This window comes from Plecotus auritus (assembly GCF_963455305.1).
Source record: "Plecotus auritus genome assembly, chromosome: X".
In the NCBI taxonomy this organism is placed as follows: domain Eukaryota; kingdom Metazoa; phylum Chordata; class Mammalia; order Chiroptera; family Vespertilionidae; genus Plecotus; species Plecotus auritus.
Window position 1 is genome coordinate 114,294,210 of NC_137784.1, and position 25,070 is coordinate 114,319,279.

At 43.8% G+C, this 25,070-nt stretch overlaps 1 protein-coding gene and 1 pseudogene across 2 annotated transcripts; one reads left to right on the plus strand and one right to left on the minus strand.

Moving 5' to 3' along the window:
* Positions 1 to 2,940: 2,940 nt before the first annotated feature.
* On the plus strand, positions 2,941 to 12,048 carry LOC308240393 (zinc finger protein 449-like; the record flags this gene model as incomplete). The annotated part of the gene is made up of 4 exons (XM_080653326.1): positions 2,941 to 3,294; positions 5,258 to 5,453; positions 10,966 to 11,064; positions 11,333 to 12,048. The coding sequence occupies 4 exons, from the start codon at positions 2,941 to 2,943 to the stop codon at positions 12,046 to 12,048; spliced, it is 1,365 nt and encodes a 454-aa protein (XP_080509452.1).
* A 9,547-nt stretch (positions 12,049 to 21,595) lies between these two features.
* LOC308240394 (nuclear prelamin A recognition factor-like) lies at positions 21,596 to 22,895 on the minus strand (annotated as a pseudogene). Its single transcript has one exon. The product of its transcript is annotated as a nuclear prelamin A recognition factor-like (transcript).
* Positions 22,896 to 25,070: the final 2,175 nt, after the last annotated feature.

Sequence of the window (25,070 nt, forward strand, 5' to 3'; positions counted from 1 at the left end):
TTTGTGATGGAGTGATGGTCAATTAGCATATTCCCTCTTTATTAGATAGGATATATATATATATATATATATATATATATATATATATATATATGGCTTGGAATAGCACCTGGTACTTAGCATGCTGAACATGATAACTATCCTTCGTTATTAATGCAGACCAGATCCTGATGGCCTGCTCTGGCAGTGTGTTTTTGTCATGAGAAAAACCCTGGGAATGCATATGAGGTTCCTGATGATGTTGGCTCAACTATACATACCTGAAGTGGAGAAAAATGAGAGATTGATAAGTTGCTGTCTTTGCAGAGCATGGCTCTTGCTAAGATGCCCATAACTGCAGGTGACTGAGGGTTACTAAAAGCTATGTGAACTTTCAGGTTTCCTCACTAGTATAATAAGTATTACTCCTGCAATGTAGCTAGGAGATGATATGCTATTTTATTTTATTTAAATATATTTTTTATTATTGATTTCAGAGAGGAAGGGAGAGGGAGATAGAAATATCAGTGATGAGACAGAATCATTGATCAGCTGCCTCCCCCACTCCCCACACTGGGTATTGAGCCCGCAACCCAGGCATATGCCCTAACCAGGAACCAAACCGTGACCTCCTGGTTCATAGGTCGACGCTCAACCACTGAGCTATGCCAGCCGGGCGCAGTGCTATTTTAATAAATTTCAATGTAAATATCCACTGGCTCTAGTGCCTGCCATATTGGATAGCAGTTCTAGAGGTTTTATGGATAAGTTTGGACATTTTATAAACTTTTTAAAAATTGGATTCAGAATTGGAAATGTGTGTGTAATTTTCTAGCAAGTGAGTCCATTGCTTTCATCAGATTTTGTTGTTGCTTTATATTGTAAGATGTCTCACAATATGTCAAAACTTTTCCTACATATAAATAAGTATATTTCTGGCAATATGAGTGATTTTTAAACAATATGTCTAACATTTTCATCCAAATAAATCTTTTTTTTGCCAAGATCACTTTTATTTAAATCATTGCATTTACATTTTTAACATATGTTCATTTTCCTTTTTACAGTTTACATTCAGCATAGTTTTGTATTACTTTCCATTGCAGAGCATAGTAATTAGACAATCATATATTTTAGAAAGTGTCCCTTCCCCAAATTTCCAGTACCCATTTAGCACCATACATAGTTATTGAAATATTATTGACTATATCTCTGTGATTATTTTGTAACTACCATGTGTACTTCTTAATCCCTTCACATTTTTCACCCAGCCCCACAAACTGCCTCCTGTCTGGAAAACATGAGTCTGTTCTCTGTTTCTATGAGTTTGTATTTTGTTTGTTTATATTGTTCTTTTGATGTCACATAAGTAAAATCATATGGTATTTGTCTTTCTCTTACAGACTTATTTTACTTAGCATAATACCCTCTATGTCCATCCATGCAAATGGTAACATTTTCTTCATTTTATGGCTGAATAATACTCCATTATATATGTACCACCACTTTTTTAAAAGAATAGTTCACTGATTTTTTTCTTTTAGAGAGAGAGAGAGAGGAAGGGAGAAGATAGGGACATGGATGGGAGTGCACAACATTGATCGGCTGCCTCACGCACCCCCCGCAACCTGGGCTCAAGCCCACAACCCTAGCATGTGCCCTGATGTGGAATTGAACAAACAACCTTTTGTATGCAGGATGACACCCTACCAACTGAGCCACAGCAGCCAGGGTGAACCACCAATTTTTGTATCCATTTTTCTATTGATGTGTACATGGGTGCCTTCCATATCTTGACAATTATAAATAATGCTGCAATGAACACAGTAGTGCATATACTCTTTCAAATGAGTGTTTTGGATTTCTTCAGATATATACCCGTATGTGGAACTGCTGTATCATAAGGCAATTCCATTTTTAACTTTTTGAGAAATTCCCATACTGTTTTCCATAGTGTGTGTACCAATCTGCATTTGCACCAACAGTACACAAGGCTTCCCTTTTCTCCATAGCCTCACCAACATGTATTGTTTGTTGATTTATTGATAATAGCCATTCTGACAGGTGTGAGGTGATATCTCATTGAGGTTTTAATTTGCATTTCTCTGATGATTAGTGACGTTGAGCACTTTTTCATATGTCTATCATCTGTATGTCCTCTTTGGAGAAGTCTCTATTAAGGTCCTCTGTATATTTTTAATTGGATGATTTCTTATTTTTTTGGTGTTGAGTTGTATGTGTTTTTTTAATATAAATTTTGAGTATTAACCCCTTATCAAATATATCACTGGGGAATATCTTTCCACGTTCAGTAGACTGTCTTTTCTTTTTGTTCAAGGTTTTCTTTGCTGTGTAAACACTTTTTAGTGTGATGTAGTCCCATTTGTTTATTTTTTCTTTGGGTTTCCCTCTCCTAGGAACTATATCAGAAAATATATTCCTAAGAGAAATGTCCAAGATTTTACTGTCTATGTTTTCTTGTAGTAGTTTTAAGGTTTCGAGTCTTACATTTAAATGTTTAATCGATTTGGAATTTATTCTTGTATATGGTGTAATAAGGTGGTCTAATTTCATTTTTATTGCATGTATCTCTCCAATTTCTCCAACATCAAGCCCACAATCTGGGCATGTGCCCCGACTGGGAATTGAACGTGACCGCCTGATTCATAAGTGGACACTCAATCACTGAGCCACTTCAACCACTGAGCCACTCCAAGAGGGCCTTTTAACATTTTTGTCAGATTCTTAAAACTACCCAAAAGAATATAATCTACTACTTTAGGGCTTTGCTAAAAAGCAAGCATTTAAGGGAGATAAGGAACCCCTTTGATAAGCAATGCTGCTTCTCTCATTTGCACTTTCCTCAGCAGTAGGTGTCTACCCCCAGGAAATACGCAAAGAAACACATTGGAACCTAGGAATTTAGACAGCAGGTAAATTGTACATTGCTGGAAGGCAGCAATGATGACTATCTTGGGTTCTGCAATCCATGCCTCCTTGAATCCTAGCTCAGTGTTTAAAGAGTATGATAAAGAAACCGAATTCTTCCGTCAGCGCTTCAGGCAGTTCCAGTACAAAGAAGCAGCCAGGCCTCGTGATGTTTTCAACAAACTCCTGGAGCTTTGCTCTGAATGGCTGAAGCCAAAGATGCGTTCTAAGGAACAAATGGTGAAGCTTCTAACTTTGGAACAATACCTAACAATTATGCCCCAGGAGCTAGAGACCTGGGTGACAGAACAATGCCCCGAGAGTACAGAAAGAATTCTGTCACTCCTAGAAGAAATACAGATGAAACCTGAGACAACAGAGACAAAGGTGAGAAAAGAGTTTGGGATCTGGGGAACTAGACCAAAAGGGTATCAGAGGCAGGTGGGATTGGATCTGACATTTGTCTCTGTGTCATTCTTCTGCCCCAAATTTCTGCACAGTCCTTTTCATGTCTCTTCTGCTAGAGAAAACATATGGGTCAGTGGTTTCCAACCTCAGCCAATTCCCCTCTGTAACAAATACTTTCTAATGTCCCAGTAAATATGCTTAAATAAAATTCATGGATCACATGACCTACTTACAGTCATTCATCAAAAAACACTGCTGTTATGCTTTAGGGCCTGCAGACCAGATCCACCCACAGCGTGTTTTGTATACCCCTAAGCTAATAATGGATTTGACCTGTTAAAGCATTGTTCAAAAAAAAAAAAAAAAAGAGGAAGAAGGAATGTGGCACGCAAAGCCTAAAATATTTACTACATGATCATATTTACAATATGATCTTTGCAAACCAAGTTGGCCAAATCTGAGTCAAGTGGAATCAAGAAGAAATAGAAAGGAATAGGTAGGTAGTTTATTATAAACTAAAAAACTTTTCAGTGTCCACATGTCTGGGCTTGAGCACATCAGAATATCTGATAAAGTAGTCAGATGCTTGCCTCTCTGCATAGACTCACTGTGAAGATGACAGGCAATTATTAAAATGAATCCAGCTTAAACACAATGAACAGTGCTGCTGCTGATTGTACGATTTTCCAAAGGGGAACAAAATTGATGAATCTGAGTAAATAGTAGTATAGTCTTGTTTTGAAAAACTTCAAAAAATTTCTTTTATGTAAATTATATTTATTGAATGACTGGTCAATAGGGTCATATAGGTTTCAAGTGTTCATTTCTATGATACGTGCATGGTAAGTATATTGCATTGTGTACCCATCACCCAAAGTCAAATTTTGTATTCAATATTGTTTTGTATTAGTTTCAGATGTACAGCATAATGGTTAGACAACCATGTACTTTACAAAGTGTTCCCCCTGATATTTCCAGTACCCACATGGCACCGTAAATAGTTATTACAATATAATTGACTACATTTCGTTTGCTGTACTTGACATCACCATGATTTGATTTCCAAAGGAGTGCTTTTCCAGAAAATGCAAGTCATGCTAACATTTGCAAAAATATTTTGTGATTATATGACCAACAGTGTGAGGTTCTTGACAGATTCTTTTTACCTACATGAATATTTGAAGGTAGGTGGGGCACAGGAGCAATTCTGCACTGTGCATTATCTATACTTCCGTCTCTGCCCACTAATTCTGCGAGCCACCACCTACCATCATTTCCAAAACTCCTCCTGGGAACGGTGACCCTGTCCTGTGAACAGAACCACCTACTAAAGCGTTTTGGGACATATGATAGCTGAGCACAGGGCAGCATCTTTGGAGATGGGAGGAAGTACTTCTTGTTTGGCATTAGGGGCAATGGGGTCTTGGGTATAAATGGGGCTCTGCAGTTAGCCTGTATGAAGGACTCTTCCAAAGTTTCCTGCCTCCAGGATGTAATGCTTTTATGGTTTCCCTTCCTTTCTGTGTCTCATTGTTTGGCTTTCTACAAGAGACTCTTTTCTTCCTGTGGTCTAATCCTGCATTGTCAATGTGGTAGGCACCAGCCAAGGGTGGGTCTTGAGTACTAGAAATGTGGCTAGTCCAAATTGGGATATGCTATAAGTATAAAATGCACACCCCATTCAGAAGACTTAGGGTGGACAATAAAGTAGGTGAAATATCTCATTGATAATTCTTTATACTGATTACATTATGAAATTATGATATTTTAGATATACTGGTTTAAATAATGCATATTATTAAGATTGACTTTATCTACTTATTTTATTTTTCATATGACCACAGGAAAATTTTTATTGACTTGGGTGGCTTGCATTATATTGCTACTGGGCACTGCTGGTCTAGATAGATTTTAGAGTGATGGGTTCTGGCATTTCCTCCAGACTGATAGTCAGGAAAAGCTCTTGGAAGATCCAGCAGTAGTCGGAATAGCAGACATGATACCAAATACCCACCTGGAGGTACCCCCATTCCAAGCAATGGGAACTGTCCCCGAGGCCCCACTGGCAGATGTGTGGATCCCACAGGAGCCATGCTACGGTGCTGCTGGGGAAGACCAGCCCTTTCTGGAACCTCTTGGTAAGGCAATGATTTTATTTCTTTTCCTTGATTTCTCTTTTGAGAGCTCAGGAGCTCTCCAGGGGTGGGGTTGGTTAGAAACACTGAGTAATGGATGAAAATTGATAGCTCTTATAAACAGTAGTAGTAGGAAACATCCCTTGGGGAATAGCTGCCCACAATGCCCATTGTTAGATTGAACAGGATTCAAAATCTCTTAAGATAATGAGCCCACACAGGAAGGAGTCTTTGACCAAGAATATTATAAAGGAAATTGAGGGGAGTATGTGTGATATGAATAAAGATTAATTTCCCCAGCCAATTTTTATCAGTGGAATCTGTGGTGTTGTGGGTCCCACGGGCCTCAGTTGTAATTATGGCATAAGAGTCCCATTCAAACATGATACTTTATTAATATACTCACTTCAGATCCTTTAAGAGGATTTAATTGCTTGCTGCAGTAAAAGGAATACGTATCTTACCCATAAAAACCTAGACCAGTGTTTCTCCAGGAATGGTAAGCAGATCCTCCATATCAGGATCACCTTCGGTGCATTTTTTAACAGGAACTCCAGGTGAGTGCTGTACATACTACCTTTTGAGAACCACTGCTCCAGACAATACAGGAGTTAGTTCAGGGTGAGAAACTGCAGGGGAAGATAGGCTCATAGAAGTTCATTGATGTCTTGAGGGTGGTTGAGGTCTTTCCAGGATTTTACTGAGTGATAAAGCACAAGGTTCTCTGGGCAGACCCTGGGAGATATCAGATTAGAAAATATCATTACGTATGAATTCGAAAATCTGTTAAACTTTCGGGTACCTTGCCTGGGTTCCTTGCTTTCCCATGTCCTACATGCATGAGAATGGATATCCTTGACACTTGGACCCATTTGCTCTTGAAGGCAATAGGAATTCTAGCTGTGGTGCTTGCCTATGGTTTTCCTTCTCTCTTGTGATTTCCATTCCAAGTGCCATCTCTCTTCTCTGAGTGTCTGGCAGACAATGGGGAAGGACACATGTGAGACTCTGCCCTGTCCTTGGAAAGGATGGCTTGCTCCATCCCAGGCCTAAGAGTAGGACCACATGTGAAGTGTGCATTGCCACCACCAGCATAGAATTCATTCAACTCATAACATCACCGTGTGGTTGTTTGGTCATGAATTTGTCTCATTTTCTGCACTTATTCAATTTGTCCAGGTACCAAATTTTGTAGCTTGCTCTAGTAAGTGCTGGTGATGTAGAGACATGGACTGTGTCTTGTTTTCCATAGAGGTGACCAGGAGGAAAAAGCCCAAAGGACATCTGCATATCCATTAAGGTCAAAGCCAAACTGTAAAAAGTATTGCCATTTATATTCCAGTCTTTACCTTACCTACATCTCTGATCTGTTAACGAGTTTTTTAAAACATCTGTATTTCTGTGTGTATGCCTGCAACAAGTGGCAGAGCCTAGCAAGTGGTGTTGAATTATACATCTTTCTGCATATGAGTTACCATTACATGTGTGAATTTTCTTCTCTTAGCAACAGTGTCAGATACAGAGATCACATGTGATACGGAGAAGTACTATTGCTCTGTATTTGAATACTTCAGTCTTCAAAGTACAGGAAATTCCAGTACTAATATATCAAACAAGGGAGAAAGAGAATGATATAACAAGTAAAATATATTCATTAGGAGGAAAGGAAAGTACCCCTTTCTCATCACTGTTTAAAGTGATATAACATGCTTTGTCCTGTGGACTGGGAGGTCTCCATTTCTACATCCTGGTCACCAAAGTCTCATCCTCCTTAACACTTGTACAGCGTCCAAGGGATCTGGGGGCTGATCTAGGAAGATGATATGACCAGGAGGTGGCAGTAGCACACACAAGCTTTGTTGGGCAACTCTGTCAGGTGTGCTTGTGGAGGAAGTCAGGGGCCAGAAGGAGAGGAAAACAAGGGAACTTTCCAGGCAGTAAGGACTCAGAGGGCTGGCTTGCCTGTCTTGGTGAGGTAATAGCCCAGAAGCACACTGGGAGTCTATAGGTCAGGGAGTTCCAAAGGGCAGCAGCAGTTGGGGGACCCATAACTATAAGGCTCCCATCTTTGCAGTGGCTAGCAGTTGTGGGGTGATATATTTTTTTAAATTTCTTTATTGATTAAGGTGTTACATATGTGTCCTTCTTCCCCCATGGGGTGATATTTTCTGAGCTATGCATAGGAGGCTGGCTCTAAGTGGCTAAAAATTCTGTTTCTGGGGGCTAATTTTTAAATAATTGGATGTGTGAGAATTTTAGTTTGACACCTGCAGACTTTTGAGTACCGAGTCCCAGGTGGGAGTGAAGAAATGAACAACCCGGGGCCCAAAGCATAGAGTGCTCATTCATGACCTTAGGCTCATTTCCAGCACAACTTCTGGGGTGGTTACTGTGGCCTTTGAGGGTAGAGAAGAGCCCTGCCAGCAGAAGTAGGCATCAAGGCATGACTTCTGACTGATATTCACTCTTGACCAAAATGCCCTGGGGACAAGGTCTCAAACACACAGCATCTTTCCATGGGCATGTGTCAGCAGAACAAATATCTAGATTAGGTATGATTGATTAGGGGGCATATCCATCTAAAACTTTAATAGATATGGTCGAATGTCCTCCAAAATTGTTGTACCAATTTACCCTCCGACCACAGCATGTGAGTGCTAATGTCTGCTCGCCTTCACTCACAGGCTTGCCTTGTGATGAGCGCCGTGGTTGTTTCCCTATGTTGGCATACGGAAGGAGGACTGATCTGTGAAAGTCTTTTGAATCAGTGTCCAGTTCATTCAGCATTTGTGACAGTATTTTATTGAATGTATGAGTAAAGATGGGAACTGAGGTCGGAAGGGTGTGAGATGCATGAAAGGGGGATGGTTAGTGCCCTTAGCTGGCATGGGCTGTGAGCATAGGTTGGGGAATGTAAACTAGTGATAGTGTCGGGAGCAGGGCTTTGAGAGCCTGGACAGTGCAGGTTGAGGGCACCTGATCCTCAAAGATCTGAATGTTACAGAGGAGGGATGTGGGTGGGGTGAGGTTGGTAGACAGTGACAAAGTGCATGAGGTTAACAACTACCAAGGAGCACAATTTGGGCCAGCCTCTTTGAAAGCTGTCACCAGGGAGTACTATGCTGGGGAGAGGAAGTAAGGTGACAGCTCTCAGTCCTCTTTGGTTGGGTGCTGCACAGGAAGGGGCAGCTGCCTGGTGATGATACTCCTGGCTGTGTTCTCATGGGTGCTAGAGTCTGCCTCCAGGGTTGCTTTCGTCCTTGACTAGTCTCATCTTTGACTGCCTTTCACCTGAGGGGCAGGTGTCTGAGTTGGTTTCATGGTCACCTGTGATGAAGTCTACAGCCTTAAGAGTAACAACTCTATGCTCCATGTACAGGATGGGAACCACCATGTGAACACATCCTGCCATTCTGAACTGGTTTTCAAGTCTCTCTTACTGGGTATATTCTGGGCCTCCAAGTTTCTGGCACCCTAAGGCTGTGCTGCTGTCCACCCGCCACTTTCAGATCGCTCACACTTTCACTTGATGGCAGCTCTCCTCTGATGCACGACCTCCAGTTTTTATTTGACCTGTGCTCCTACCCTCTCATCCTGTGCTTACCTTTGAGATGCAAGCATGAACAAAAGGAAGAGTTGTATTTCAAAATATGAAAGTAGAAATAAGGTATTTTAGTCAATGTCCTATGCTTTGATACAATGTCCTGAAAGTTAAATTTTCCTTCACATTAACATTAGCCAAACTAACTTACTCATGTCATGTTACAAACCCTAATATTGAAATACTAGAGGCCCGGTACACGAAATTTATGCACTCGGTGGGGCGGGGGGGGGGGGGGAGAGGGTCCCTCAGCCAGGCCTGTGCCCACTCATAGTCTGGGAGCTCTTGGGGGATGTCCGACTGTCAGCTTACGCTGGCTCCCCATTGCCTAAGCCAGCAGTCACTAAGGAGGTGGGAGAGGCTCCTGCCACCACACTGCACTCCCCAGCCTTCAGGCCAGCTCAGAGCTTCTGGCTGAGTGATGCCGCCCATGTGGGAGCACACTGACCACCAGGGGGCAGCTCCTGTGTTGAGCATCTGCCGCCTGGTGGTCAGTGTGCGTCATAGTGACCGGTTGTTCCGCCATTTGGTCAATTTGCATGTTAGCCTTTTATTATATAGGACTAGAGGCCTGGTGCATGAAAATTCATGCACTGGAGGGGGGGGGGGTCCCTCAGCCCGGCCTGCCCCCTCTCACAGTCCGGAAGCCCTCACGGGCGGGAGATGACCTGGAGATCAGGGGAAGGCGATGCCCCATCACACCTCTGCTGCTGCCACTGCCAGCAGCGCAAGCCTCGGCCGGCCCTGGTTACCTGAGCCTCGCGCGGCCCTTGGTGGCTGGGCAGCCGCCACTTGAGGCTTGCCTGCGCCTCGGGCCGGCCCTGGGTGGCTGGGGGGCTGAGGTGACTAGGGGACTCCAGACGCAGGTGCGCGGAGCTAAGGGGACTGGGCGCCGCCATCTTGTGGCTGTGGGCACCGCCATCTTTGAGGGCGGGGCAGTAAATTAGCATATTCCCTCCTTACTGGCTGTGGGTGCCACCATATTTGAGGGCGGGGCAGTCAATTAGCATATTCCCTTCTTGTTGGCTGTGGGCACCGCCACCTTTGCAGTGGCATGAGGGTCAATTAGCATATTCCCTCTTTATTAGATAGGATGTCCTTGTATTTCAATCTGAAATGAGCCATTTCCAACCTACACTTTATTGCAGATCAGTAAACTTGAACAGAGCCGAGGAAGGTGTGTGGAAAGAGGCAGGAGCCACAGCAGCTCTCACTGAGGGGGGCAGTGGTAAGACCCAGGAGAAGAGTGAGTGTAGAAACATCTTCTGGTTGTCCTTAGATTGACAGTGAGAAGCACTGTTTTTGATGATTATTTTGGTTAGTTTCCAGAGAATCGACTTCTAGACTTCTGCTGAAGCATACATATACAGATTATTTTTGCTGTTGCTGACCTACTTCAGTTGCCATTTTAATTTGAATTTCTCTTACTAAAACTATTCCAGTTACCATTCCTAACCCCCACACTTTGGCCGGTCTCTCTCTTTGCTTGGCAGTCAATAAGACAGTGTTTGTCAGTTTTAATAGGGTAACACTTTAGAAAGACTGAATTCATGTTCTGGCCCTCACCTACATAATTCCATTCTCAAAACAGATGTGGAACTCATTCAGTGCATTGACTTCACACCAGAATGGATTCACTTCCCTTCCATAGACTGGAGGAAAATATCGTTGAACTGAGCACAATAGAATCCCTCCCCCCACCCCCACCCTGCCATTTGGGTCTTGTTCTTACTGGTATCCTGAAAAACGAAAAAGCACAACAAACACAAAGGACTTGTCAGAGGCTCCTGGTGAAGCAATGCTGAGAAGGTAGTAGGCAGATCATGAGAGGCTATGTGTCCAAGAAGAGACCTGGACTCTGGAGAAACCTGTGTTGACTCAAACTATCCTTCCTCCCATCTCTCCTATGGCTAGAATACCTGTCGCCAAAGCCTGCACTCGAAGAGCCTTGGGGGCAAGAACTACAGGATTGCAAGGAACTAGAAGAACTGGAATTTTTTGACTTCAACCTAGGTAAGTGAGGGTTCATGCAATGCTCGGGAAGAAACTAAAGAAAAATTAATCTTTACTCCCAGGGTAACAAGGTTTGGGATGGCACTTGGAAGTTTGTATCTTCCCAGCAGCGTTGAGTATAACTCTTCTCAGTCACTAGCTCTCCATTCCTCTTGGAACATGGTGACATCTGCAATTTCTGTTCACAGTCTTCATTTTGATATTGGGAGAGAAAATGTGTCAAAGCGGAAATAACTGGAGAGTATGTATCTATTTTCTGTTTCTTCAGACAGAAATGTACTTCTTAATCCCAATTTTCCAGAAGACTTCGAAGAGCTAAACTACCTAATGGGAAATCCCGCAGAGCAGCTACTCAGAGACCACACACAGCCGCTCTATGATCAGAATCCTTCTCCAGCAGAGAGCGCTGAGGGGTCCAACCAGGAAGAGCCTCTCAACCCCAGAGGCTATGCACAAAACAGTGCCCCAAAGAAACTACACCGATGTATTCAGTGTGGGAAAGATTTTCTTTCCAAAAAGGTTTTTAAGGGGCACCTGAAAATTCATTCAGGAAAGCTCCCTCATGGGTGCCCTGAGTGTGGGAAAAGATTCCTTCGTAGGTCAAACCTGCAAAGGCATCTTCGAGTTCACACAAGAGAGGCACCCTATAAATGCAGCGTGTGTGGGAAGCGATTCTCTCAGGTGTCACACCTCACAGAACACCAGAAAACCTCTTCTAGTCAAGGAGTATCCACTTGCCCCGAGTGTAAGTTGCGATTTTGTAATAGAAAACAATTTATACAACACCTAAAAATCCACACAAATGGAAAACCCCATAAATGCCAGAGTTGTGGAAAAACATTTAGACGCCAAAGAGACCTTAATGTGCACTATGCGTCACACACTGCAGAGAGACCATTTACATGTGAGTATTGTGGGAAAAGCTATAGGCAGAGATCCAGCCTTGTTTTTCATTCAAGAAACCATTCTGGGGAGAAGCCATAGAAGTGCACCAATTGTTCCACAAGAGTCCTAAAGAAAGCACACTTTAATATGCACTTTAGAGAAGAATTCTTTGAGAATTTGTTGAGGGAAACAGTTCCTAAGCAAAGTGACACGAATCTACCAAAGCTTTAACTTGCACTAGGCTGTCTTGCAAGAACAGTTTTGTTTGAGTTATGCATTAGAACAGCTTTGTATTTTGCTGTGTTTAAAACCCATCTTCCAAGGCACATAAATTCTAGAGTATTCACTGACTCTTGCCACTGTTCTAGACATGATTGTTTTCTGTCTAGGCAAGTCTTGTTTAATCTTTATGATGACAATGTCTTTGTGCCCAGCCAACCACGATATCGGTTTGAGTAAGGAGCATATAAATGCTGGCATTCCTTTTGGTTCTAGGGTCAGTATTCCAATAGATGGGGATGTGCCCAATTGACCTGTATCTGTGCAATATGTCAGTCATGTGGAAATGGCTATGCTGTTCCTGTTTGATTGCCACTGACTAGTAGTTGGAGCACCACGCAGAAGCTTCCCTAACAGTGCCAACAAGCACTTCCCTTGACTCCCACTTACACTACATGTCAGCATCTCCTGTGCACCCACTGCTATGTTTATGCATCGTATGAGCCTTGAACACAGCCCATGTCTGAAATGTGAGCACTTCCAAAGGATAGGGGCAAGGGAAGATGTCCAACTCATAAAGTACTGGGAAGGGCAGAGAACAGTACCCATCACATGAGTACTAGGAATATTGAGTGGCTTATAGAAGGGTGGAGACCCTACCCCGAACGAACTTCCTGTAAATTCTGTGTTTTCTTTCTTTGCTCTTTGGAATGATGAAAGCATTGAATGCTACAAACTTTAAGCCTAGCTTGGACCACATGCCACAAAACGTATTCAATGTTCTGTTTGTGATTTTATAATTATTTGTTGCTACAGTTTTCATTTTATTTCCTTTCTGCCCCAAGAGTTGAACATTGTCGATAATTTCCTGTGAATTTTTTGTTACAGTGCAAAGTCATTAATAAATTTGGTTCATTCTACTTCTGCTTTAAAGTTTATTTAGATTTTCTCTAAGACTCATGTCCGATGACTGTGGAGGCTAAGGGTTCCATTTGTAGGGTACTCCTTAGGACCCTAGGAATGGTTGTGCCATCGGTTTATACTGGTAGCTATTCACCTTCTCTAAATACTGCCAAAATGTACGACAGATATCTCTTCCCACTCCTTGGCTTCTGGTTTCACTCACTTACTGGTGTCCCTTGATGAAGATAATAGCCCAAGTGTTACATAGTTCAACTTATTACTTCCCCCTTTATTATTAGTGCTGTTTGAATTCTGGTGAAGAAACGTTTTGTCTACCCCAAGATCATGAACCTATTTCTACATTTTCATTTTAAAGTTGTATTTTTTTACCTTACACATTGAGATTGCATTTTACCTGGAGCTGGTTTCTTTTACAAATGATGTGAGGTAAGGTTCAAGATAACTTTAGAATGGAAGGTCCTTGCCACTTGAGATTTTGTCCTCGGCCTTTGGGTCTTAGCAAAAATTGAGACGCTAAGAGAGTGCTTTTACCAGCCTATACATGGATTTGAGCAAGTGTGTTATGGACAGCATCCCAGGTGAAGGGCTGTCTCATACAAAGACCTGATGAGAAGAGCACAGACTGGCTGGAGGGAAAGCTAGAGTGCTAGGCAGAGGCCAGGTAATGGAGGGTCTAATAATCTACCTGATGGAGTTGGAACCTCATCCGGCAGTCCAGAAAAAATCATAGGCTCCAGTTGAGAAGTACTGGTGAGGTGTGCATTTTAGAAAGCTTACTCTGGCTCCTGGATGGGGATTAGGAGAGACAAGATGGGAGACGGGAAGATTAGTGAGAAGGCTACTACAGATGAGAAAGTGGGCTGAGCTAAGGGCAGTGGTGTGCAGATGAAACAGAAGATAAGAATTCGGGAGGAATTAAGAGGCTGAATCCACAGTCTCAGATGATTGACTGTATATGGGGCGGGGAGGTGTGTGACAGCCAGCTCTGTGTCCTGAGCATCTGGAGTTGGGAGACTGGAGGAACAGCTCAGGAAAAGGGAATGAGGGCCCTCTTAGCCTATAAGTCCATGGTCACCCATTTAAACTCATAGACGTTTCAATCCTGTCACCCTGTTTGCTCTCTTGTAGACTGTCTCCCGCCCACAGTGATTCATTCCTTTGATAGTCTTTGCGTGCCCATTATGTTCTAGGTAACATCATAGGTACTGAGGATGGCAGGGTCTTGGGCTTCAGGAAAGTCACAGGTTAGGAAGACAAGACTAAAAGTTAAGCAGAAAATTCTTCATCAAGGTAGTAAGTCCAGTAATAAACTAATATGTATAAGTTAATATTGGAGGAAGGTACAAACGTCCAGTTGTAAGATAAACAAGTACTAGGGAGGTAATGTACCACATGATGGCCATAGTTAACACTGCTGTGTGGTGTATAGGAAAGTTGTTAAAAGAGTATATCCTCAGAGTTGTCATAGTCACACTGTTTAGAATCAGGGTAGAATGGTGGTTACTAAGGGAGGGGGAAATGGGGAGTTGCTACTTTGTGGGATTAAAGTTTCAATTATGCAAGCGGAATAAGTTCTGGAGATCTGCTCTACACACTGGGCCTATCTGAGCAATACTGCACTCTGCACTTAAAATTTTTAGGAGGGTAGATCATGTTCAGTGTTCCAAACATAATATCATAACTTTTTGTTACCCCTCACCTGAGGTTATTTTTTCCATTGATTTTAGGGAGAGTGAAACAGAGAGGTGTGTGTGTGTGTGTGTGTGTGTGTGTGTGTGTGTGTGTGTGTAGAGAGAGAGAGAGGGGAAGAGAGAGAGAGAGAGAGAGAGAGAGAGAGAGAGAGAGATTGGTGTGAGAGAAATACATTGATTGGTTGCCTCTGCACATGCCCATACTGGTGTGGGGGATCAAACCTGCAACACAGGCCTATCCCCTTGACCTGGAATCGAACCTTCTGTGAGCAACACCAGCCAGGACAATCATAGTTTTTAAAAAATGGAAAAGAAAATTACAAAAACTCACATTTACTGAAATAAAATGATATCAAACACACAATTATTCTACAAAATAACATGTCAAACTGTGTTTAAGGAGCGTGGTTGATAGGCTTTATAAATTTTGTCATTCTTAATGTGTAATTTTTAAGAATGTCATTCTTCATGGGTAATCATATCTTCAAATAACCTTAAGGCACCCAAGAAATGTTGCTGTTATTCTGAACACAAGCTACAGTAAAAAGTCTCATGTCAGATCACTAAGCAGAAAGCAGTCTGCTATATGCCAGACACTATGTCAGATGGGTGAAAGAGATGTTACATAGATGAGTGAGAGGTATTCCCTTCCCTCTGGCTGGCTGTAGGGGACATGAAGGGCTGTGGCAAGACTTGAGGGGTGGGATCAGATTTTATCCTTCTGGTCCCTCGAGACATGGATTCTAAGGCCCATCCTGACATCAAGATCTCCACACTGCTGTAACAACTGGCACGGAAGTCTCTGTCTTGCTCTCTACACTTTAAGATAAAACCCTAGCACAGGGCCTGACATATATGGTCACATGTTAAATTGTGTGGCCAGTGAAAATACACCGAATGTGGGCAGTTAATACTACCCAATAATCACACTCTGTTTCTGTAATACACAAACTTTTCCATAATTTGAGACTATATATCAAAATTATGACTATACCAGTTTATGTTTTAATTACTCAGGTTTGTGTATCCATTAATTGAAAAACAAGAAACATAGACAAGCAGGCCATGCTTCTTATTTCTCTGAGAAAATAAAGACCACTGGACAGGAGCTCCTGTGTGAATCTCCTGGCACCTGTCCTGGTTTTCTCTGCCTTTCCTCCTAAAACAATAGGGGGACATCCAAGTTCTCAGCCAAGTCCGACACCTCCACTGGGCACATGGTACCATTCCCATAGGACTTTGCTCCTACAGTATTGTTCCTCTTTCTCCTACATCAACAATTCTCTCTCTCTCTCTCTCTCTCTCTCTCTCTCTCTCTCTCTCTCTCTCTCTCTTATCATCATCATCATCATCATCATCATCATCATCATCATCTTCAACAAGCATAGACCCTGACCTCCCATCTTCTAAAAAAATAACTAGATTAATAAATCTCCCTTGACCTATCTCTCCCCTTTATTCTCATTTCCTCGATACCACGACAGGAAAAAGTATTGAAAGAATAACATACACTCACTTTCTTATCTGTCATTCTATCCTCAACCTTCTCTGCTCAGGCTTTTAACCATAACATCCTCCTGAAATGGCTTTCAGGATTACCCTTAACCATCAGGTCACCGGATACACTGGCCAATTTCTTATGCTCTCGCCACCCAACCACTTAGCACTTGACCCACTTTAATTGCTCCATGCTTCTTAAAATACTTCCTTGCTTGTCTTCTGTGTCACCATGTTCTCCTGGAAAGGCTCCTCAGCCTCCTGTGCTAGAGATTCCACATTGGCTACACACCAGAGTGCTCCCTGGCTCAGTCCCTAAACTTCTCCTCTACTGACACATCAGTCCTGAGGCTGTATGATTCATACAAATGCTAATGACTCCCATTTTGATAAATAGAATGAGCTACACACATGGATGTCCCATCGGTAGCCCAAGCCTAACATTTCTAAAACTTAACATGTCCTGAATTTTCTACAAACATCTGCTCTCTCCCCCAATCTTCTCGATCTCAGAAAATTGCAACTTTGTTCACCCAGTGGCTCAACTCAAAACCCCTGTCAGAACGCTTAACTCCCTAATTTTCCACTATATCTTTCATCCAGTCCTTCTGAAAACCTTATCAGTACCTTCAAAACACCCCAGCAATCCCATCATGTCTCACTACCTCCAGTCCCACCACTGTAGCCAAAACCACTTTCATTTAATACCTTAATATTACAAAAGTGGTGTAGCTCACCTGGTTCCTTCCCTCTTTGCTCACCAGCATCCATTCTCCAAATAGCAGTCAATTTTTTAAAGTACATGACATGTGTCTCTCTTTTGCTTAAAACCTAATGGGCTCTTCTCTGCACCTCAGAGAGATCCAAACTCCTTGCCCTAATCTACAGGGCTATCCAAAATGTCTTCCTCTGTGCCTTCATCATCTGCTACTCTCCTTGTGTCTCACCATGCTCCCACATCTCAGATTTCTTTCTGTCCCTCAAACACACATTCTCCTTGAGACCCCTGAAAATCTAACTCTGATGTCAAAGCTACATCCTGCCTGGATCCAAGAGCACTACCTACCGTGAGACACTCAGACACGGGGAAGACGCCATCCATAAGCACTGAGAAGCAGCAGACCTCTGGGTAGGCAGCTGCAGTGGGATAAACACGGGGAAAGCCTGGAGCTAAATGTTCACATTTCTTTTTGTTGTTGTTTATTAATCCTCTTGGGAGGATATTGTTTGCATTGATATTTAAAGAGAGTGGAAGGGCTGGAGGGAGGGAGAGAGAGATAGAAACATTTATGTGAGAGGGACATATCCATAGGTTTCCTCCCACTTGGTCCACAACTGGGACCCGGGGTTTGAACCTGGGACCCAGGTACATGCCCTTGACTAGGAATGGAACCCTTGATACTTTGGTATGCGGTCTAATGCTCTAACCACTGAGAACACCTGCCAGGACAACTTTCACATTTTTTGACATGTGATTTCCACCTACCTGAGCAAGTGTAGCTTTGGGTTCATGTTGGATAGGTGATGGAAAATCAGATGTCAGCAAGATGATGACACATTATTGGAAGGGAAGGCAATGGAGACATATAACTCTTCCCAGATGCTTGCCTTCAGAAGGAAAGAAGGCAGCCTAAGGAAAAAGCAATCTTTTCGGTTACGAGTTGTTTACTCTGGGCTAAGATTTGGGACATTTTAAATACTGATCTATATTACCCCTTTAAGAGAGAGAATCTAAACACATTGGAAGAGAAGAGACAATCAACAGTGTGAAAAAAATTTCTGAGAAACAAAGGGAATGGGATCTGAAATACAGGTGAAAGGAAAAGGCCACTTTCATTCTAAGGAAAGGGGAGGAGGACATGACAGGTAAGGATATGATATATTTGCAGGTGTTGTTGTTAAAACAAACCAAACCCACAAAGTTAATAACAGCTTTGGAAAGAAATGAAAAGCCACCCCACCCATCCAACCCCACCTTCCAAAGAGAGACTGGTCTAAAATGGTTTTTAATCATGTATAATCTTCATGGAATATATAATTCTTATTTTTTCCATTGATATGTGGACGGAGTGGAAGGGAGGGAGGGGATGGAGAGGAGAGAGAGAGAGAGAGAGAGAAACATCAATGTAAGAGAGACACTTGGATTGGTTGCCTCCCACATGTACTCTGACCTGGGCTGGGGATCAAACCTGCAGTTGAGGTACTTGCCCTTGACTAGAAATTTAACTCTTGACCCTTCGGTCTACAGGCCAATGCTCTAACCATTTAGCAACTGGCTAGAGCTATAATTCTTATTTTTTTAAAATACACTTATTGCCCAGCTGGCGTGGCTCAGTGGTTGAGCATCGACCTATGAACCAGGAGGTCATGGTTGGATTCCCGGTGGGGGTACATGCCTGGATTGTGGGCTCCATCCTCAGTGTGGCAAGTACAGGAGGCAGCTGATCAATGATACTCTCTCATCATTGTTTATCTCTCTCCCTTCCTCTCTGAAATCAATACAAATATATTAAAAATAAATAAATAAAAATACACTTTCTTTTTTAGAGCAGGTTTAGGTTCATAGCAAAATTGGAGCATGGCCCGCACACGCACAGCCTCCCCTGTTGTCAACATCCCCCACCCAAGTAGTACATTTGTTACAACTGAAGAGCCTACATTGACACATCCTTATCACTCAGATCCCATAGTTTCCATTACTGTTCACTCTTGGTGTTGTAAATCCCATGAGTTTAGACAAAAGTATGATGACACTTATCCACCATTATAGTATCATAGAAAGTAGATTCACAGCCCTGAAAATCCTCTGTGCTCTATAATTATTCTTATTTTAAATTGTGCAGGAGCACAACAAATTATACTTTCCCAATTCCCTATATAAAGCTGAAAGAAAAGTGATTCCAAAAACTGACAAAATAAACATAAAGAGAGACAACTGAAGACCAATTCCACTTTTGAAAATGCAAAAAAATCTGAATAAAAAATAAACAAATCCAGCAGTATATTAGAAGAATTATACATCACTTCCTCAAAGTAATAATAGCTCAATATTAAGAAATCAATTTATATTTTCTCCATATTCATAATTCAAAGGCATAAAACGATATGAGAATCTTGAGGGTGTTGAAGAAACCTCTGAAAAATCTATCATACCTTAATTTTAAAAATCACTCCTTTACCAATCAGGTATTGTAAAACAAATATCAGGGTCATACATTACCAATAAAATAAGAACCAAATAAGGACTACAACGAGTCTTTTTATACTTTAAGATGCTCATTTTTTTTTACATTTTAACATTTATTAAATAAAAATGATAAGCAGGCATGCTTGAGATTCTCATTATTAAATTAATGGTGTGCACTAAAGTTGATGTTAGTCTTAGAATTGAGTAGATTTTGTTCTGAAAGTGTCAATCAGTGTGATATAGGCAGAAATACTGTGTTTTGTAGATTTAAAAATCTGCTTTTAAGATTCTGAAATATTTCTTATTATACCTGTCAAAATTGACCAAAAAGGAGTTGTGGTACATATATGCAATGGAATATTACCCAGACACAAAAATGAATGAAATCTTGCCATTTGCATCAGCATGGATGAACCCAGAGGATATAATGCTAAATGAAATGAGTCAGTCCGTGAAAGACAAATACCATATGATTTCACTTATATGTGGGATCTAAAGAATAAAATAAATGAACCGAAAGTTAAAATAGATTCATAGAAACAGAGATCAGACTGATGGTTGCTAGCAGGGAGAGAAGTTTGTGGGCTGGGTGAAAGAGGTGAGGGGACTAACAAGTCCAATTCGGTAATCACAAAATAGTCATGGGAATGTAAAGTACAGCATACCTGACTGGTTTGGCTCAGTGGATAGAGCATCAGCCTGAGGCCTGAAGGGTCCCGGGTTCGATTCCAGTCAAGGGCATGTAACTTGGTTGCGGGCTCATCCCCAATAGGAGGTGTGCAGGAGGCAGCTGATTGATGTTTCTCTCTCATCGATGTTTCTAACTTTCTATCCCTCTCCCTTCCTCTCTGTAAAAAATCAACAAAACATATTTAAAAAAATAAAATAAAATAAAGTACAACATAAGGAATACAGTCAATAATATTATAACTATGTACAGTGCCATGTCGGTACTTGAAGTATACTAGAGGCCCGGTGCACAAAATTCATGAACTGGGCGGCAGGGGGGATCCTTCAGCCTGGCCTGCACCCTCTCGCAGTCCGTGACCCCTCACTCCTTACCACCCGCCTGCTCACTGCTCCTTACCACTTAGCTCACTGCTCCTTAGTGCTGCCATGGAGGCAGGAGAGGCTCCCGCCACTGCCACTGTGCTCACCAGCTGTGAGCCCTATCTTTCTGTGTAGTTGTCTATGGGCCAACTGCTCTCTTCCTTCTCACTTAGGGCGAGCAGCATGTGAGGGCAGAGTGCACTGTCATGGAACGCAGAGGGCTGCCTGGAGCTGAGGGGAGTGGCCAGGCCCATGGGTGAGAGGTGGACACAGAGGATGCTATCTCACCCAATTGTGGGGCAGGCTGTCCGGCCTTCATCTGCTTGACCCCACCCAGGGAGGGACCGAGCAGGGTGTCTGCCTCTCCATTCTCCATGCTTCCATCTGTGACACCTATCACCCTTGCCAGGCATCCCCCAAAGTGAGTTCAACTCAATCCCTGAATATAAAAGGGCACGGCGGGAGGGGGGGGGCTCCATTCCAGTGCCCCCTGATTCCCAGCAACAGGACCTGGTCAACAGGACCTGATCTCAGGACGGTGGCCACAGCTGAAGAACACAGATCTGTTTCAAGAAAAGTTGGGAATGCAGATTTTCCTATGAGCCCCTATTCTAAAAGGTGGCAGTTTATTCACATTGTGGCAAAGACACCTTCAAGAGTAACTAAGTGGGTAAACTGGGCCAAACCAGGCCATTTCCTCATCCAGTCTCTCTGAGGTGTGTGGGCAGAACCAAGTCTCAGCTCTTCGCAGGACCCTTCTGGGTTTTTTTTTTTTAAGCCTAAAGGACAGTAGTCTGTCTCCATTCTTGTTCTTTGGGATTTTTTTCACCATCGGATAAAAGGATGTGTACATTGGGGCAATCCTCTTGAGATATAATATTCCAGTTGCACCCATGTGACCACGACAGTGCCCCTCAGAGGGAGGGAGCCGACAGATGGGAATTCTGAAAACCAAAGTGATGACAGAGATGCTAAGCCTTTCCTTCACGTGTCTGACACCCCTCTTCAGGCGGCCTGCAGGCCAGGCGTCTGCTGGACCTTTACCACTTGATGTCCTGGCAGGCTGCCCTGAGCCCTGCTAGGCGGTGTGCAGGGCCACCTGGGCCCAGGGGGAGTCGCCTCCCCGTCCCAGCCACTCCTGGTACAGCTCCTGCACATGGGCGCTGGTCTCTGGGGACCACATCGGGATGGCAGCATAGATGCCTTCCTTCTGCCGCAGCAGTGCCCTGTCTGCACACCCGTCGTCCGCCTGGGCCTGACCCCTGCCGCTTAGGCATTCCCGGTGCAGGCCAAGACCTCCACCAAGTGGCAGGGGAACTTGCCCCTCTACAGCTTCAGGACCATCTAGCTTTCTGGATGTTTCGAAAGCCATAAGCAGCCTCAAAGCATAGCAGAACCTCTCTGCCCCTTTCAAGGGTGACCTCCTGGAAGTCTTTGTTCCTCAGGGTGCGGTAGGTGAGCACTCCCACGTTCTCGTTGAACAGCTCCTTGGCCATGTGCCTAAAGATGTGTGCCAGGTACCCATCTGAGCTGGCACCCTCGTGAAGCCTCACCTCCTTCTCCTTCATGTCTCCAAACAGAGTGTCCACGGCGGCGTCATTCGAGGCGAGGTCACTTTGCTCCATTATCTGGACAATTTCACCTGAGGTTAACACGCAGTCAGCACCCTGGGAACTATGTAAAGTTGTAGGAACATCTTCTCAAAGGGCCTCCAGTTTCTTGTCATAACACGGGGCCACAATGATGTGGAAAATCTTGTCTGGGGACAGGTTCTGCCGTCTGGCGAAGTAATCCTTTACCAGAGAGCCCATGATCTGCTGGGAAGACTTGGCCGTGCAGAGGTGGGGGTGATGGGGTGATCCAGCACACGCTCTGCATATTGGACCCAGCCGGGACAGGAGGAGGTCAGCATGGGTAGCTGGGGCTCTTCCTCACGGTGCTGGCAGTACTGACGCACAAATTCCTTCTGACTCTCGAGGATGCTGAAGTCCACAGCTATCTTCATGTCAAAGACAGTGCGCCCCAAGGCTTTTGAGAAAGCCGCAGAGTCTTCTGGATGCATCAGTAACACTGAGGTTGAATTTACACGGACACTGCCAGTACCTTGTGCTGTGAGGTATCACATTTCTTATTAAGGTTCAGAACACGGAAGAAGTCCGTGGTGTTCTGTTGAGAAACTTGGACTCCTTCCTCTGCAGTCACACAACTGTCACATGCCAGGCAGTAACTCAGAAATATCTTGGCATCGGCCAACTTATGGAATTCTTTCTTCTCTCCGTTCTCCTGAGCCAGACTCCGGACATTGATTGCGGCATTCTCTTTGTCATCGATTTTTGGTTCTTACTACATTCCTTCCGTGTGCAGTGATCACACTTCATCTGGAGCGGGGGCCGGCTCGAGTGACCTGGAGGAAGCACAGGGAGAGCAGTCAGTCACTGCTGGTCACCCCTGGTGCTGCTGGCGGTATCCTTTCTTCCTTGTGGAGAGTCTAGGGAGGGGAAGCGGCCACAGTGCCCGAGGCTGAGTTCCAGGAGGCCGGCAGCGCTGTCAGGATTGTGCCAGCAGCGCTGGTCTGTTGGTGCCTGGCCTGTCCTCTGGAGATTGTACTTGCAGAACTACTAAGGAAGCTAGTCCCCAGTTCCGCCCCTTCTCTGCCACCAATTGATTGGAGTCTGAGGGCAGGGGAGGAGGGACCAAGAGTCCTGCCTTCCAGCTGCTCGCCAATCCCAGTCTCGTCAGTCTCATCAGTCTCACTCCGGTTCCCTGTTAGCCATCCCCTGATCAATGGGAGCCTGCGGGCGTGGGAGGGACCAAGGGGTCTGCCTTCTGCCTGCTCACCAGTTGCTGCTGCCATGGATTCATTGAAGCCTGAGGGACCCAGTTCCCCTGTTAGCCATCCCCTGATCAATGGAGCCTGAGGGCCGGGGGATGGACTGGTCATCCATTCGGTCGTGACCGACCCAGGGTTTTTATATATAGAGATGATTGCCTAACTCTAACAACTATGCTGTATACCTGAAAATAATACAAATAATACTGATTGTAAACTGTAATTGAAAATTTTTAAAAAAGATTCTGAAATTACAATATTTCTTATTATACCTATCAAACTTGACATTTGTTTATTTTGAAGTTATAAAGAAAATCTATAAAAGAATTAAAAATGTGTGTTTATACATTAGCACAATCCTGATAAAAGGAAAAAGAAGATAATGCAATGTCACCAAATTCCACATCTTTCATGATGCAAAATCAATAAATACTTGCTAATATTTCTTAAGTCAAGAGAAGGTGTAAGTATATTATACATATTATCCAGGTGTCTATGGGAAGAATTAGAAATAGAAAACATGAGATAGAGGAAGGGAATAATGGCGGCGGAATAGACAGACGTGTTCCGAGCCTTGTCCCGGAGCAGAAAGAAAGAACAGCTGAGGGTCGCACAAGGAGTGTTTGTTGGCCGGTTGGGAGACAGCTGAATTCCAGAAGGAGGTGGGGGACTGCTGAACGGGGTTCCCCTGACCTGGCAGCACCAACTGCGGCTGGGTCCCCTCCCGGAGCTGCGGGCTTGGACGCGGAGTCTGCGCCATCTTGATCCGGAAAGTGGAGCTTATCTGAAGCCTGAGAATCCACAACTGCGGCACCCCAGGAACAGCTGCGAACCCCAGAACAACGCTCCCCAACTGGCGCAAGCACACGGGTTCAGAGGAGCTCTACACTCCACCACGGAAAGGTCAGATTTCGCCTGGGATAAGGTGAGGTCTCTGGTCCCGGAGGGAGAGAGGAACGCGCGTTTTGCGGGAGCTGGAGGACCAGGGAAGTCTGTGCCTAGAAAAATCCGTGGCTGTAGGGGCTGGCGTGATCTGTGATTGTGGAAAGGGGTCCTCAGAGCTGCTAAGAGAAGGGCACTCTAAAAAGCAACCCATTTTGATCTGAAGTGCAGGGACACCCTAAGAATTTCAGGCAGTCCAGACTTACGCGCAGCCCCTGCGTTCCCTGGGTGCCTGGGCTTACGCGGAGTCCCGGAGTACGCACAACTGGGCTTTTTCCTCTTGAAATTCTGGCCTCTGATTACTAAGCCCAATACATAGGATCACCCAGTTGGGGACACCCTGGGAGACTGCAGGGGAAGGTTGTTTTTCTGGAACCTGGGGATCGGAGCTGGGCGTGACCATCAGAGAGTCAGCTCTGAGGCAGACCACTCCCACAGGCCAGTGGCGAGTGCGGGAAAGAAGGCTCTAACACTGCCTAGAGAGGCCATAGATAGACCCGGAAGTTAATCCAGAAACACTGCCACCCAGGGGCTGAATCACAAATTGACTCTTGTGTAATCAAAAATAAAGGAATACGAGAAATTAAGACACACCGCCTGCTTAAAATCAGGACTGGCTTACAACACCGAAGAGCAGTGGATCGCAGGGAACTGCAATACTGTCTGGACTGAGAAACAGGCGTGCCAAACAGAAAAACAGAGGAAGTGAATGACCTTCACTACTTCACATTTTATTTTTACCTTTTATTTTTTTATTCTTTTTTATTTTCATTTTTTGCAT